At 34.5% G+C, this 15,102-nt stretch overlaps 1 protein-coding gene across 1 annotated transcript; it reads left to right on the top strand.

Moving 5' to 3' along the window:
* The first annotated feature begins 3,749 nt into the window (after positions 1 to 3,749).
* LOC111914995 (uncharacterized) lies at positions 3,750 to 7,105 on the top strand. The gene is made up of 7 exons (XM_023910696.3): positions 3,750 to 4,231; positions 4,405 to 4,567; positions 4,700 to 4,900; positions 5,027 to 5,272; positions 6,151 to 6,304; positions 6,425 to 6,647; positions 6,730 to 7,105. The coding sequence occupies exons 1-7, from the start codon at positions 3,934 to 3,936 to the stop codon at positions 7,086 to 7,088; spliced, it is 1,644 nt and encodes a 547-aa protein (XP_023766464.1). The 5' UTR covers positions 3,750 to 3,933; the 3' UTR covers positions 7,089 to 7,105.
* Positions 7,106 to 15,102: the final 7,997 nt, after the last annotated feature.

The raw sequence follows: 15,102 nt of genomic DNA, 5'->3' as shown, positions 1-15,102 counted from the left end.
TTACTTCCCGAATAATTCGCTTATTCAAAAGTCCACAATCAATCATACTTTTGGAAGTAAGTAGTGAATTAAGATTGTCATGAATTGAATTGTAGATTGTCTAAAGAGTTTTAGACATAGCAATGGTATTGCTGTAATGTTCATGAGTACTTTGAAATGGGGATTTAAGTATTAGATTAACCCACACTCATATAATTACATCATGGAATTTATCACAAGTAATTCTAAGACGATAACATCTTATAATCTTAAAATGGAGATATACGAGTTGTGGTTTACAAGTTAGTTGACATTGATGATACAAAAACACATCAGTAAGTGGATGTTATAAAACTTATTGTTGTGCATGATCTGATTAGTAAATGGTACAAGCATATAAGTCAAAGTTGATTCGTTCCTTTTCCCTTAATGGAAAAGGCGATATCTTTGGGTCCCTCGGTGATTTGGTGTTGACTTATAGTGTCGAACCCAACCAAGACTAAATTGATGTGTTCGATTAGAAGTTCTATGTCATTATAGATCAGAAATTGGGAAACAAAGTATTGGACAATGAGATTGATTTTGTTCCATGTATCATACCCAAAAGATATCTTGTAGAATGGATGATTATATGATCACTTATCTTACGACACGTAACTGACTGGGTCAGAGTTTGATAACGGCTTTTGGAAGCTACAATTTGCTGATCAGTTTAGAAGTTATACTGGAAATTATAGTTACAGACTTATCCAAGTGGGAGACTGTCGAATTAGGTGTCTAAGCCCATAACTATAATTGATATGAACTTGAATTGATAGTAGCATAATCTTTTTGGGTTGTCCTCAAACCTAGCAATTGGAAAAGATGTTTTAGAGAGAGAGGTTACTTTATTATTTGATTAATAATTTGGAATAATTAATTTATTAATATATTATGGAACTAATATATTAATTAGAAATAGTAATATTTAATTAATATTTAATCAAAAAGTAATTAGGATTAATTTTATGATTAAAAGAATTAATTAAAAGTGCAGGGACTAAAGTGCAATTGTTCACTAGTTGAGCAAAAGGCTCCAGAACCTTCCACACATAGGGTGGATAGTTTCTAGAGGCTTTAGGGTATCTAGAATTATCCTTGGAGGATAATCACGAAGCTGGATAATTACCAATTCAAGATAATATTATTATATTGGTTTTGGGCTTATCTAGGGTTTCCAATTTGCACTATATAAGGAGGCCAACCCCTAGCATTTTAGGCAATCATTATTCCCCAACGGTTGTCCAGAATTCTGATCTCCTACCTCCTCTCTCGTCAATATCCTTCTTACTTGTGTTGGGTGTGAACCACTAGAGGCACAACGCTTGTGGTGCTTGTTTCCAAAAGATCAATAAAAGGATTCATGGTTGTTTACTTCAACAATCAACAGGGTATGTATTCAAACTTATGAATTCAGATTTTAATAGAAAATTTTGTAGTTTGATAGTTCATAGTATGTTTCCTTTAGATGAAAGACATAGATCCTTCTTAGGTTGCATGTGTCCTAATCATTTAATTGTTAAATTTTTTCCGCTTAGTGCAATATTTTTGTAACTATATTTTTTCCATTACTCTTAACATGGGAAACGATATCCATGGGCTCCTCAATGATTTGGTGTTGACATTTAATGTGCATGACTGGGTCCTGACTAAAATTGATGTGTTCAATTTAGTAGTCAAATGTAGCTGTCACAAATATTTATCGGGAATTCTTTTTTTTTTTGAACACTGAGATTGACCTTTATCAATGTATCAGGTTCATATGGATATCAAGAACAAAGGAATAACTGATCACTTATCTAAGGACTAAATTTTAATTATGATTATAGTTTGGTAGTTGCATTGGATGACTAACTCTTTGTTGATTGTTTGAGAAATATTAGACCTCAAATAGTTGATTACATGTCCAAGTGGGAGACTGTTGGAGATAGTATCCAAAGTCGTTAATTATTGGTAATATATATATATATATATATATATATATATATATATATATATATATATAAAGTTATTAATTTGCTATGACTTAATAAATTAATTGAAAATTATTTTTTTTATTAATTAAATAGTTTTAATTAAACAAAATGGTAGAATATTAATGAGTTCTTAGAGATTAATTGGAATATTATAGAACCCTGCAGAAATAATTGAAAGGATGATTTTATCCTAAAAGATATGATAAGACAAGTTTTTGAAAAGGATAAAGGTTATCATTTAGAATCTGATTAGCTTAAGGATTCAAGTTGCTGCCTATAAATAGGGTGCTAGGGATCAAACAATAGACTAACTTTTCTCTCATAGTTTCGTTCTTCCCTCTCTCCATATTCTCCTAGTTTGTAATTTATATCCTCTCTCCAAGGATATAGAAATTTAAAAAATCCCTTCATACGGTCTTCTTATTTGCTGCTCGAAGTCTTATGTTTAAGTACATTAGATGGATTAGGTGGAAGTGATTTAATCAACCCATGTGCCTTTAGATCCATGGATTACTCATGTCTTTGAACAAGTTCCAACACTCCCTTCAAGAAGCTAGAATTCAAGCAAGGATGTCTAAGTTCATAATTTGTTCTTTTTTTTTTTTTTTTTTTTTTTTTTTTTTTTTTTTTTTTTTTTGCAATTTTGTAGCCTGGAGCTAGGGGTATGCACATGTTGGTTTGGACCTAAATCCGAAGCAAACCCAAACCCAAATCCAAATCGATGGGTTCGGGGCTTCGACTCTCAAAATTATGAGTTTGGTTCCGGGTTCAATTAGTTTGGAGAACTTTAAGCCAAGTTAAACATGAACTAAGATTGTATAAGCACCAAGAGACACTGATTTTCCATCTTATTGGCGACGTGAGATGACCTGAGCATATGAGGAAAGATAAGTCATTTTATAAGCTTAAAGAGGTGTTGGGTTTCAACCCTTCAATGATGTAGGATAAGTATATTTTGTTTGAAAAATAAATCAAGAAGGATGTGTGACGTGTTTCGAACTTGAGACCTACAGTTCAAACATCCAACATGCTAACCACCTGCTGCTTGTGGTATTATGCGTATATAAAATATATACGTTTGTAAACATTATATATAATTGGTCCAGTTCGGTTTCTTTCGGTTTTGTATCTTGTGTAATTGGATCATTGTCCACAATGAATACAAACATCATTTGGTCAACCCTAGAATTATAAGGTTATGCTTATCGTACTCTTTACATATGACAGGTGGGTGACTATAGCATGGACATAAGGTCCAGAGAGTGAACACCATTGTCGTCCCACCCTAGGATCACTTGCTCTGGTTGAGATGCACTAAGAATTGACAATATGGTATGTAAAAGATGGGTTGATCAAGAGGTTTCTTGGGGCAAGGAGGGTGGAGGCTAATGATTATTTTTGTTTGTAACTAAACCCCTCTGTTACCTTATTGTTTCGAAAAGATTTATATGAAATATCCAAAATACCCTCATATACAAAATTTTGTCCGAAAGGGAAATTAATGCAATTTATTTTTCTTACAAAACTGCTTCGGAGAAAATTTAAAAACCATAAATACCATTTATGAAATTTTGTCAAAATAAAAGGTGGCATGCTAACTATTTCATTATGATGGTTATGGTCCATTATTTCATTAAGATGGTCAAGGTCCATTAAACATTAACTTGCTTGACCCAAATATTTTGGACCTTAATGGGCTCGAACAACGAATACAAGATGAAAGAATACACACGCGCACATCATCCGTACACACCTTCCGACACGGTAGACCTCGTAATATGCCAACACTTTCCCGATTGATCGTACGAATGTAAATCTAACTAGACAAATTATCCCGCAATACTTTTCAATTTTTGAGACGACAAAATCGATGTTTTTTCTTGATTTCAATCTCTGAATCGTCACTCCCATCGATTTCCTGAAGTTACTGTTGTGCGTAATGAGATTAAAACGACATAAAAGTCTACTGATTTCACCAAAAAGTTTGATTCTCTGTTGTGCAATCTTCACCCTTTTTGGATTGTTGGTACTAGCCTTCATCTCCGGCGGTGATCTCCCCGCCGGAACCCCTATCCCGCCTCCACCGGAGCTACATAATACGACGGCGAAACCTGCAAGTACTTGTGCGACAGTGGAAGAAATGGGAAACGAAGCTGTTGGTCCTTCCGGCGGTGTCGATTCATGGAAACAGAGTTTGAAAGTTCGCAGATTGATTCGAAACCATTTCGAATCTCATGGTATGAAGATTCGTAACCCTCTTTCTGAGATTCAATTTCTTGGCCCATTCTAAATCAATCTTGATTTCAACTTGAAACAAGATCAAGAAATCTTGACGTTAATCTATTCACCATAGAATTAAACTGACAATTTAAATATAAACTGTTCGATAACGTTTTCTCTTTTACGTTAGGCGCATCTAGAGTTCGTCTTCTACCTCCCGACGAGTTCTGCAAGCAAGGTTTTGTAATGGGGAAAGCTTCCGAGGCTGGATTCGGGAACGAAATGTATAAGATCTTGACGGCTGCAGCACTTAGCATCATGTTGAATCGTTCACTGATTATCGGGCAAACGAGGCATATCGGTTCTTTCTGTCTCTCAATCTTTATCTACTACTACGAAATACGAATAAATAATTTATATATAAATATATATCACCGAAATCACAAATGCTTACTTTCTGATGATCCATGTTTTTTTTTTACTAGGGACAAGTATCCGTTTGGAGAGTATATAACGTATGCCAATTTCTCGTTTACTTTAAAAGAAGTGAAACATCTATGGAGAAAAAATGATTGTGTTGGAAAATATGGACGACATCTTGTGATGCGGGTTGATGATTTTGAAAAGCCTTCAGAAACAAACGTTCTTTGTAGTAACTGGCGAAAGTGGAAGCACCCAATCATATGGTAACTACTACAAGAATCCATAAATAATCACACCCACACACCCACAACACAATGATGATTGATGATTTAAAAGAAAGGAAAGTTGCAGTTGTTATTTTGTGATTTTGAAAGCTGTTCTTTTATCAGGTTTAAAGGTACGACGGATGCTGTGGGTGCTCAGTTTTTCCTAAAGAATGTACATGTTCAAATGAGGAAATCTGCTTCTGCATTATTTGGGAACACTGAGTTTCTTGCTTCTAGACCGAATGTAATTGGGGAGCTGCTAAGAGTACTGATATCACCTTCACCGGATGTTGAAAGAGCTGTTAATTGGGTCATTAATAATGGTCCTGATCCTGATATTGCTCTTCATATGCGCATGCTCATGAACAGGTAGGTACCTTTTAACAACTTAGATGATGTTTCTTTTTTATGTAATTGAGTTAATTGGAAGATACTTGATCATATGGAAATAAGATCGCTTTATTTCTAAGAGTAAATTACACGAACGGTACCTATGGTTTAAGATAATTTATACGTTTGATCCCTAATTTATTTTTTTAACTCGAAAGGTCCTATTGTTTGTTTTTATTACGAGCTTGGTCCCTATCTTATCTAAAAAAACTATTTTGTCCTTGATTTTTTAATTTATTTAAATAAACACACCTCCAACCCCACTCACCTTACCTTACCTATCCCACCATTTTCTCTATTTAAATAATAGTTATTTTAGGTAAAAGAGAGACCAAATGCATAACAAAAACAGACACTAGGAACCTTCTGCGGTAAAAAATTAAGTTAGGGAGCAAGCTCGAAAATTACCCCAAACCATAGGACCATTCGTGTAATTTACTCTGTTTTTAAACTCTTTTTCTTCGTATATTCTTACATCGTTATTATATAAATATATTAATTATATAAATATATTAAAGCGTATGGACTCTTTCGGACTCTTTCAACAGGAATGTTTTTGGTTTTAGAGTTTGGCCACATAATTTTCAAACTTTGATAATTTTAGTCCCCATTGTTTATTGTTTCTTAATTTCGTCACACAACTTTCACTGCCTTTTCTAAAATGAACTCTTTCAAAAGGAATGTTTTTTTTAGAGTTTGGCCACATAATTTTCAAGTTTTGGTAACTTTAGGCCCCATTGTTTATTGTTCTCAATCTTGTCACAAAACATTCACCGTCTTTTTCTAAAAATAATGACTCGCACGGACCTTTTCCTAGTTTTCATTATATGAAATGGTGTTGCTCTTGATTCTTATAGGTCTCCTAAAGTCATCAACGCTGCTTTAAATTGCATAAAAACAACCATTTCAAGAACCCCTCACCTTTCTCATGTCAAACCCCGTGTCGTCTTGATCTCCGACACACCGTCACTCATTACAGACTTCATGCCAAAACTTCAAGGATTCACCGAGGTAATTAACATGCATTTCCACTAATCAAATCTTACAGAATGCAAATCCTTTGGTGATTTCAGAACTTCATTTTTCCATCATCGATAGTAATAGATTCATGGTTATTACTTATTATAATAGGTTCTTCATTTTGAATACAAGAACTTCAAAGGGAACATCTCCGGTGAACCTCAGGTTGTCAAGTTTCGATCAAAAGACTGGGGACCCGCACCTCGATGGGTTGCTTTCGTCGATTTCTTTCTAGCTTCACGCGCCACCACTGCTGTAATTACAGGTGCCCAAAGACGTGTAGGCACCACCTACGCCCAGCTCATCGCAGCACTAGCTGAAGCTCATCAACTTGGTGAAACCCTTTTTCTTGTTAATCGTTCATATAATATTTGGATTTTGTCGATGTAAACTCATGTTTTGTCTTGTGGATGAAGATGATGGTGGTTGGGGGAATTTTTCATTTATCAGCAGCTTTCAGAGCAATCTATTGCACCGGGGGTTGCAGAATCAGGTCGGATGGGGTCATGTCTGGAACAGATTCGCCGGCGGGTTGAGTTGTCATGGACAGGGAAACCAGTGTGCGGTGACACCTGTTCTTCCGCCGGGGTGGTGGGACGGGTTGTGGCAGTCGCCGGTGGCACGAGACATACGGAGAATGGAATCGTACGGGGTGAAACTCAGTGGGTTTGGAACGATTGATGAAAACCGTGTTAGGGTTCATTGTAAGGCTAGAAAAGCTATCATAAGAACGATTCCGATTACTCGTGGATGTATTGGGTTGAAATGTATTTGATGAACATCGGAGATCAATTATATATATATATATATATATATATATATATATATATATATATATATATATATATATATATATATATATATATATATATATATATAGGGAGTGGTTCAAACGATAATCATAAAAGATTAAGAACCCTAAGAATCTCTTATCATAAGTAACATGTATTGTGAATACTTATTAAATATGTTAAAAATCATTATATTTGTCATTTTGGTATGTGAAAAGGGAAATTCGTAATTTTTATAGTATAATATTTTCATTTATACATACATTCTTATTTTAACACATAATTTATTAAAATAAAATTTAATACAGTTCATTTACAGTTTAATATACAAAATTCACAACTTAATACAATCTATATTACACTAATTGACATATTGAGATAAGTTAAACTAAAACTCTATCACCACCAACATATGTTGTCATCAACTATCTTGTGCCACCGTCACAGATCATTCATTGAAAATCATATCTATATATATAGTCATGTATTTACAGCTTAAATACTATATTCATAGTTTAATAAACATATTAATTCCCTCGATTTGAATTTAATGCAAAATAATTATCTAAAAACTAATACATAAATACAACAAAAAAAATACATTCACAATAAAGTTAATAGAAAAATTCATTCACAAATCATTATTATTTTAACACAAATTTATATAAAAAATTCATAACTTAATACAGTAAATTACAGTTTAATATATAAAATTCACTATTTAATATAACAAATTCATAATTTAATACACTTCAGATAAACATTCACAATTGAATATAGTCAATTCACAGTTTAATAAAAAAAATTCACAGTTTAATACACAAAATTCACAACTTGATATAACAAATTCATAATTTAATACATACGAAAGTTATATATTATTAACTTAAAACTAATATTTATAACTTCAGATAAAATATTCACAGTTTAATAAAGCGTATTCACAGTTAGGTATAATAAATTCACAATTGAATACACAAGATTATATATTTAGATCCATATTCTCAACTTAAAACTTATATTTAGACATTTTTATTTAGATGCATTTATATGTATTAAAATATGAATTTATTATATTAAAGTAAGAAAAAATTCACAGCTTAATATATAAAATTCATACTTTAATACACTACATTCACAACTCATTTACGTGTATAAAATTCAAATCTAGATAACAAAAGTTTCATAATTCACAGTTTAATAAAACATTTCAGATATTAATTCAAAACTTAATTCAATTTTTCAAACACTAAAATTCACAACTTAATGCATCAAAAAATCAGAATTCATAATATAATACACACTTCAGACAACAATTCACAGCTTAATACAAAATTTTGAACACTTGTTCATAAATTAAAAACTTACAGATATCGTTGAAGCATTTCATCAAACACCTTGTGTGCATATTGTTTTCGATCTGATGTGATTTATAGATATGAGATTGTCATGTTTCTTAGAGTCTTCAGTTATTATAGATCTGAACAGATCTAACCTGATCTGAGAAATCATTGTGTCTTTGACTTCAGATCTAACAAGATCTACACTTGAAATTACACCAAACACATCAGATCTGACCAGATCTAACCAAATCCGAGAAAGCGGTGTGTTTTTGTATCAAATCTGAAAGATCAATGGCAGTTGATGACTTTTCTGACGTCTTTGGCTTCAGATCTGAAAGGTTGAGAGAGGCGACACAATGTTTTCTGGTGATTTGGAGAGGTCAGGGGTCGCAACGTGGTTGGAAATGAAGCATAGCTTATAGATCTGATGGTACAAGGCTGACGTCGATGGTTATGAAGACGGTTAATCGAAGCAACAACAATGCAGGTCGTCGGAGGTTAGATGCTCATTGCAAACACTGAAGGATTCCGTCCGACTGTAATGGCAGTAGCTGACATCGATGTTATAGATCTGATGGTGGTTTGATGTTATCAGCAACAACAGTCACCGGATCATCGACAGTCGTGATCGTCGGAGGTCGCATTGTCGTCCGGGTGGTTATGGCGGCGGTTGAGGAGTAACCGGTGGTGGAAATCAAAAGGAGACATTAGTTGAGTTATTGAAGCTTGGAGAGAGAGAGAGAGAGAGAGAGAGAGAGAGAGAGAGAGAGAGAGAGAGAGAGAGAGAGAGAGAGAGAGAGAGACCAAATCCAAGTCTAGATCTAATTTTGAATATAACGAGTATTATGTAAAAAATGGGTTAAATTTAATTAGTTGGTTCTTAGGTTCTTAATCTTTTTTGGTTCTCATTTGAACCTTTACCTATATATATATATATATATATATATATATATATATATATATATATATATATATATATATATATATATATATATATATATATATATATATATATATATATATATATATATATATATATATATTAAATCGCCTAAAATTACATTTTTTTTTTCATTTGTAAAGTTAATATGTTACTGATTTTAGAGAAAATTGTTAGATTCACATATTAACAAATTATTATAGTTTTAGTCCTACCTCATGTAAAAAAGAATTTCTATTTATTTCAGGCGATATATCTTATTTGTTTGGGCAAATGTCATATTTTATTTTATATATATATATATATATATATATATATATATATATATATATATATATATATATATATATATATATAACGACAAACTATCTTATTTCTAATATAATCTTAAACATCATCTATCTTTGTCTCCTAGTGAGACTTGAAGATATGACTTCTTATTTAAGAAAGTGAGTCATTACTGCTAGGCCAAAGGCCCTTTGTAGCAAATATCATATTAGCCAAACAAATTGTCATGTTTGCTTTAAAAGGTCGCCAATTTATTTTATTTTATTTTTAATTTTTTTGTACAAAAAAGAAATCTCCATATTCTAATAAAAAAATAGTTTTATTCTTTTTTTGATACGTGTCATCATATTAGGTTTTCTTAATATGTGTCATCATATTAGGTCTCGTAATTAATGTCTTTGTTATTCTCCTTTTGCCATATATCTACCATATTATGTCTCATAATTAATGTATGTTACTTATCAACCTATTAATTATCTATTTCAAATTTCAAAATTTAAAATTTTCATTCTAATTATATTAAATTAATAACATTAAAATAAAATTAATATAAATTATAAAGTGATATAATTTCACATATTTTTTTAAATAAATGATTAAAATTTATATAACTAAAAAATCTCTTAATTAATAATTCATTTAAAATAATTTTTTAATAATTTTAAATTTTTACTATAAAAGTTTAATTAATTTTGTAATCGTGACTCCCACGGGTTATAAACTAGTGTAGTATAAAGTGACCGGCTGAAATGATATTTTTAGCCTTGATAAAAGGTGTTGTTGCCAAATAAAAAAAAAGGTGATGTGGATGACAACTCATTGCTTAAGTGGCAACTGATTGTAGTCCACAATACAACCCTTGGTACCAATGAATCATCACGTTGTCGATGTTCCTATTATATAATAAAAGCGATACCTTAACTAGTACATCTCGCCCACTGTGTTACCATAATAAGTTTCTCTCGTTTGTTTTTCCTTCTCCACTAAATGGCTTTTAACCCTGATCATTTCCAGATAATGTCTCAACAAAGCTTCTCCAACAATGGTGGATTTCGCAAGTCGGATTTAGACATTCCACCCACTAGGTTCGAGTTTCTTGCCATGGAAACCTAAGTGGAGATGGAGTAGATGAGACAACAGCTACGAGAGGAAATGGGGGCGATGGGTAAAGAGCTTTGTGTGACAAGGAACGTCTTGAAGGCAATGGTAGTAATTGACATAACTCTGGTTCCTAAGGTTGTTTATGGAGTTTTTGGTTATGGGGTTGTGGGGTTTTCGATTTAGGGTGGATGTAGTTTGCGGGTCTGTAACAACGTAAATTTTCAAAACAATTTTTTTATTTTTCAAACATATCATGTCTCATACAAATCATCTCAAAACTCAAGTGTATCAAATGTTATCACGGTAAAACATATCCCAGAATCTCAAATACAAAATCCTCTGTCAGTGTGTACAAATCATGCCGGCGTCTTCCCGCGATCCTCGCTAGTACTTGAAACATATATCACATAACATGGTATGTAACATCCCAAAAATACAGGCCAAAAATTTCATTTTTAATTAAGTTATTACATAAAACTATCAGTATAAAAACATTCATAATAATGTCTCATGTCAAAACCAATGTGTCAATAATCAAAACATGATATCATAAAACCATATCAGAGTGTAAACCCAAGGATCTCACGTGCGGAAAACATAGTGTGATACGCTGCGACCAAGCCGACTCCTTCCTTTTGAAACGAAGTACCTGAAACAAAAACTGAAAATCGTAAGCACGAAGCTTAGTGAGTTCCCCCATCATACCACATACCACATAATGCCTATCCCTCGGTATCTTTCAACCGGTACTTAGGAACTAACCTCCCATTCGGTATCTTTCAACCGGTAACCGGGAGCTAACTGTAATGCCCGTGTTTCTAGGCTAGGAATTAATATTGACATTATAGTCTATGTTAACCTTTGTGACTCATTTTGGAGAAATGAAAAAGAATTATATGAAAATTATGTGTTTTATGCTTAATTATTAGGGTTTAATTAATTAAGAATAAAAATAAGCGTCAAAATTAAAGTGTGAGATAAGCCCGATATCTTTACATAAAGTTATAGTGGTCGAAACAAGGATTTCGGGGATATAAAGAATACCAAAATCCGAGTTATAACGAAGAAGTTATGACCTGTCGAAGTTTCGCGACAAAACCGGCACGACGCTGAATGTCGTAAAAAGTGAGTTTTTGATAAACTACTTTTTAGCCTTAGTGATCTAAAAGAAAGTCGTAGTATTCGTTAAACTGAGAAGTTCGATAAAAAGAACGCCCAAATCTGACTTCGTATGAGGAAGTTATGATTTTTCGAAGTTTCAGCTTAGCAGTAGACATCTAAAAACTCGAATTTTAGATCGAGTGATTTTTAGCCGACACGACCTAAACGAGAATTGAAGGTCTCGTCATTAGTGGCACAAGGGTAAAAAGTCTGACGAAAACGGACGTCGGATGAAGAAGTTATGAATTTTTAACGGATTTCCTGTCCCGGTCTGTTAAAAATAATAATAAAAAAATTAAAGTCAAAATTAGCCGATGAAGTCTAAACGGAAGTTGTAGAGCGTAATTTTAGCTACGCGTGCATATAAATAACGTCAAAAACGGAGCTCGTATTTGAAAGTTATGGATTTTAGAAATTTTGGCACGAAAATCGAGAAAATTCGCATAGTCACGAGTTGCCACATCACCCTCGCTGAAAAAGTGCCACGTGTCCGAAATTTGGATGAGTCATCCGAGATGCTGAGTCATCCGAAGGGTTCCAGTGAGGATCCGACGCGCGTTGCCTTCCCTCGCATGAACAGTAGCTGCGTGGCAGATTCTGATTCGACCGAAGGGAGGCCCAATCCGAAGCTCGCAGCTGGACCAAGCCTCGCACTGCCTAGCCTGCGAACCTCGCATGTGGACCAGTAGACCGTGGTCCAATCAGAGGCCGAAACCGAGGCCTTCGCACGTGCAGCCACATGCGGAGCTTCGCCTGCGGACCCCACCACCGGAGCCGACTTCGGACCCCTATAAATAAAAGAGGTATGCGAGCCTTCTGGGTTACTTTTGGAGTTTTGCCATATTTAGCCCCTTTGTTCATATTTTCTTCATTTTAACATCCCCCGAAGCCCCGATACTTATTCCAAAGCCCGAAATACTCCACGAAGTGCCCGAGAAGCCCGAAAAATTTATCTTTTCGGTTTTGAAGCCCGACCTTTGTAGAGCCGGGTTTCTCAATAAAACTCCCGGTTTTATTAGAAACGATCGTTTTAAGCAACGAATTGCTGCCCGATTATCATCAAATCATGTGAGTGTATAGTCACCTTCATCTTACACCTAGATATGAACTATTTTACATGAAATACGTGCTACGTGTAATTATATTAATTGTTTAACTGAGGTGACTGTTGAATTGTTGTTTTATACAAGTTTTAAACTGTATATGTATTTTTATCTACAAATATGTTGGGTAAAACATGGGTAGATAGTGATGTGTGATAAAATAAAAGTGATGAGAGGCCTCGATGGGTTTTGAGATCCAGTCATCTAGCGGAGTTTGGATGACGACCACGGACTTTCTAGACAGTCCAGTGGGAAACATTAGCAGGTCCGCAACCTGTAGGTGTTAATGAACTAAGAGTGTTCATTCGCTGTACTCCATCCCCCTCATGGTTACGTTTAGGACATGTATGGCTGAGGAAACCCCTTAGCAGTAGTGTCCATCCCAATGATATTCTTTAGGCTAGGTCCCTTGTGATAAGTGTTTAGGGACGTTAAGTAAGGATAACGGGAACAAGTAATCAGGGTTATTGTTGATTGATGAACTTAGTAAGTTTATTATTATTGTGGGTTGAAAACCCTATATGCTCACCAGGCTCCCTAGCCTGACCACTCAGCTTTTTTATGTTACAGGTAATGGACCCCGAGCATAGTCGGAGGACGATGAGGGATTTTTGGATTATAGGCCAGTAGTTGTAAATAACTGTTGATAGGCTTATAATGTCTTGTTTATGCTTTTGATCTGTATCGGAACATGACATCCCGAGGTTTTGATATGAAATGAAACTATACATCTCTTAAAGAAGGTTTTGATAAACTTTTATCATGTTTTGTTTTGGGAACAAATTCCGCAACATCTTTTAAAAATATTTCTCTGATTTTATTTTAAAAAGCATAAATTAAATTGGTCTTTTCTGGCCGAGAAATTTGGGGATGTCACACTAACCTCTCCTTCGGTATCTTTCAACCGGTATCCGGGAACTAACCTCCCATTCGGTATCTTTCAATCGGTAACCGGGAGCTAACCTCCCCTTCGGTATCTTTCAACCGATATCCGGGAACTAACCTCCCCTTTGGTATCTTTCAACCGGTAATCGGGAGCTAACCTCCCCTTCGGTATCTTCCAACCGGTATCCAGGGACTATTTCACCCATATCACTATCACATAATAACATGTCATGTACATATTGGTTCCATGATAACATAACATAAACATACTGAATCACATAATGGCATATCATAACCATACTGGTCACATAATATCATATCATAAACATACTGCTCACATAATGGCATATCATAACCTTATAGGTCACATAATAACATATCATAAACATACTGCTAGGCATGCATGGGTTCTGTCCACCCCTTCGATATCTTTCAATCGGTAACTGGGGACTATTGCACCTCTACTACTACTAACACATATCTCATAGCATCCCAACACAATAAGCGTATCAATTAATGGCAACCAGATAATTATCACAAAGACAATCATCTCAAACATAATCACCTACTGTGGGCCGACATTAGTGCCTTAGACCCACCCCTACCGGAAGGTAACTCACCTCACACTGCTGAAGTCCCGCAGACTCAATCCCCGTTGCTGGATAACAGATTCCCGAACTGTCAGCACCAAATAACACCCAATTAATAATTGGGTCCCAGTACATAATCATAAACACATACTTGGATAATTACTACATTACCCCAAGGTGGGCTTTATTCAAGCCCAAGGCCCAATCCAAAGTCCCAACAGTCTAACCACGTCTCAAGGCCCAACACATGGCATAATTTTCCAAATTGGGCCCAAACCTTTACATGGTCTTATTCTAAAGCCCAACCAAAAGTCCAGTCCAACATTTGACCTTCTAATGGCCCAATATCATCTAATCATTAAGACCTAAACCTTGGCCCAATTTTCAAAATTGGGCCCAACCCCTCATATGGGCCTTACCCTAAAGCCCATTAATTATTCTAGTCCATTTGCTTGATTTCGGATGGCCCATTTAATAGCCCAATCATCAAGGCCCAACAACAAACCCAAGTGAAATTAGGGTTTCACATAAAATGACGATTAGGGTTAAGTGTCTGTCCCTTAACCCATTAAGGACTTAATCCATTA

This window comes from Lactuca sativa, chromosome 5 (genome assembly GCF_002870075.4).
Source record: "Lactuca sativa cultivar Salinas chromosome 5, Lsat_Salinas_v11, whole genome shotgun sequence".
Classification (NCBI taxonomy): domain Eukaryota; kingdom Viridiplantae; phylum Streptophyta; class Magnoliopsida; order Asterales; family Asteraceae; genus Lactuca; species Lactuca sativa.
This window is presented reverse-complemented; position numbering and strand designations above follow the sequence as displayed.

What these genes read in the sequence shown, in the direction of transcription:
- LOC111914995 (XM_023910696.3), top strand. Translation starts at nt 3,934, where the DNA reads ATGAGATTAAAACGACATAAAAGTCTACTGATTTCACCAAAAAGTTTG. An exon ending in AAACCATTTCGAATCTCATG is followed by an intron (nt 4,232 to 4,404) that starts GTATGAAGATTC and finishes CTTTTACGTTAG; the next exon opens with GCGCATCTAGAGTTCGTCTT. An exon ending in AACTTCAAGGATTCACCGAG is followed by an intron (nt 6,305 to 6,424) that starts GTAATTAACATG and finishes TTATTATAATAG; the next exon opens with GTTCTTCATTTTGAATACAA.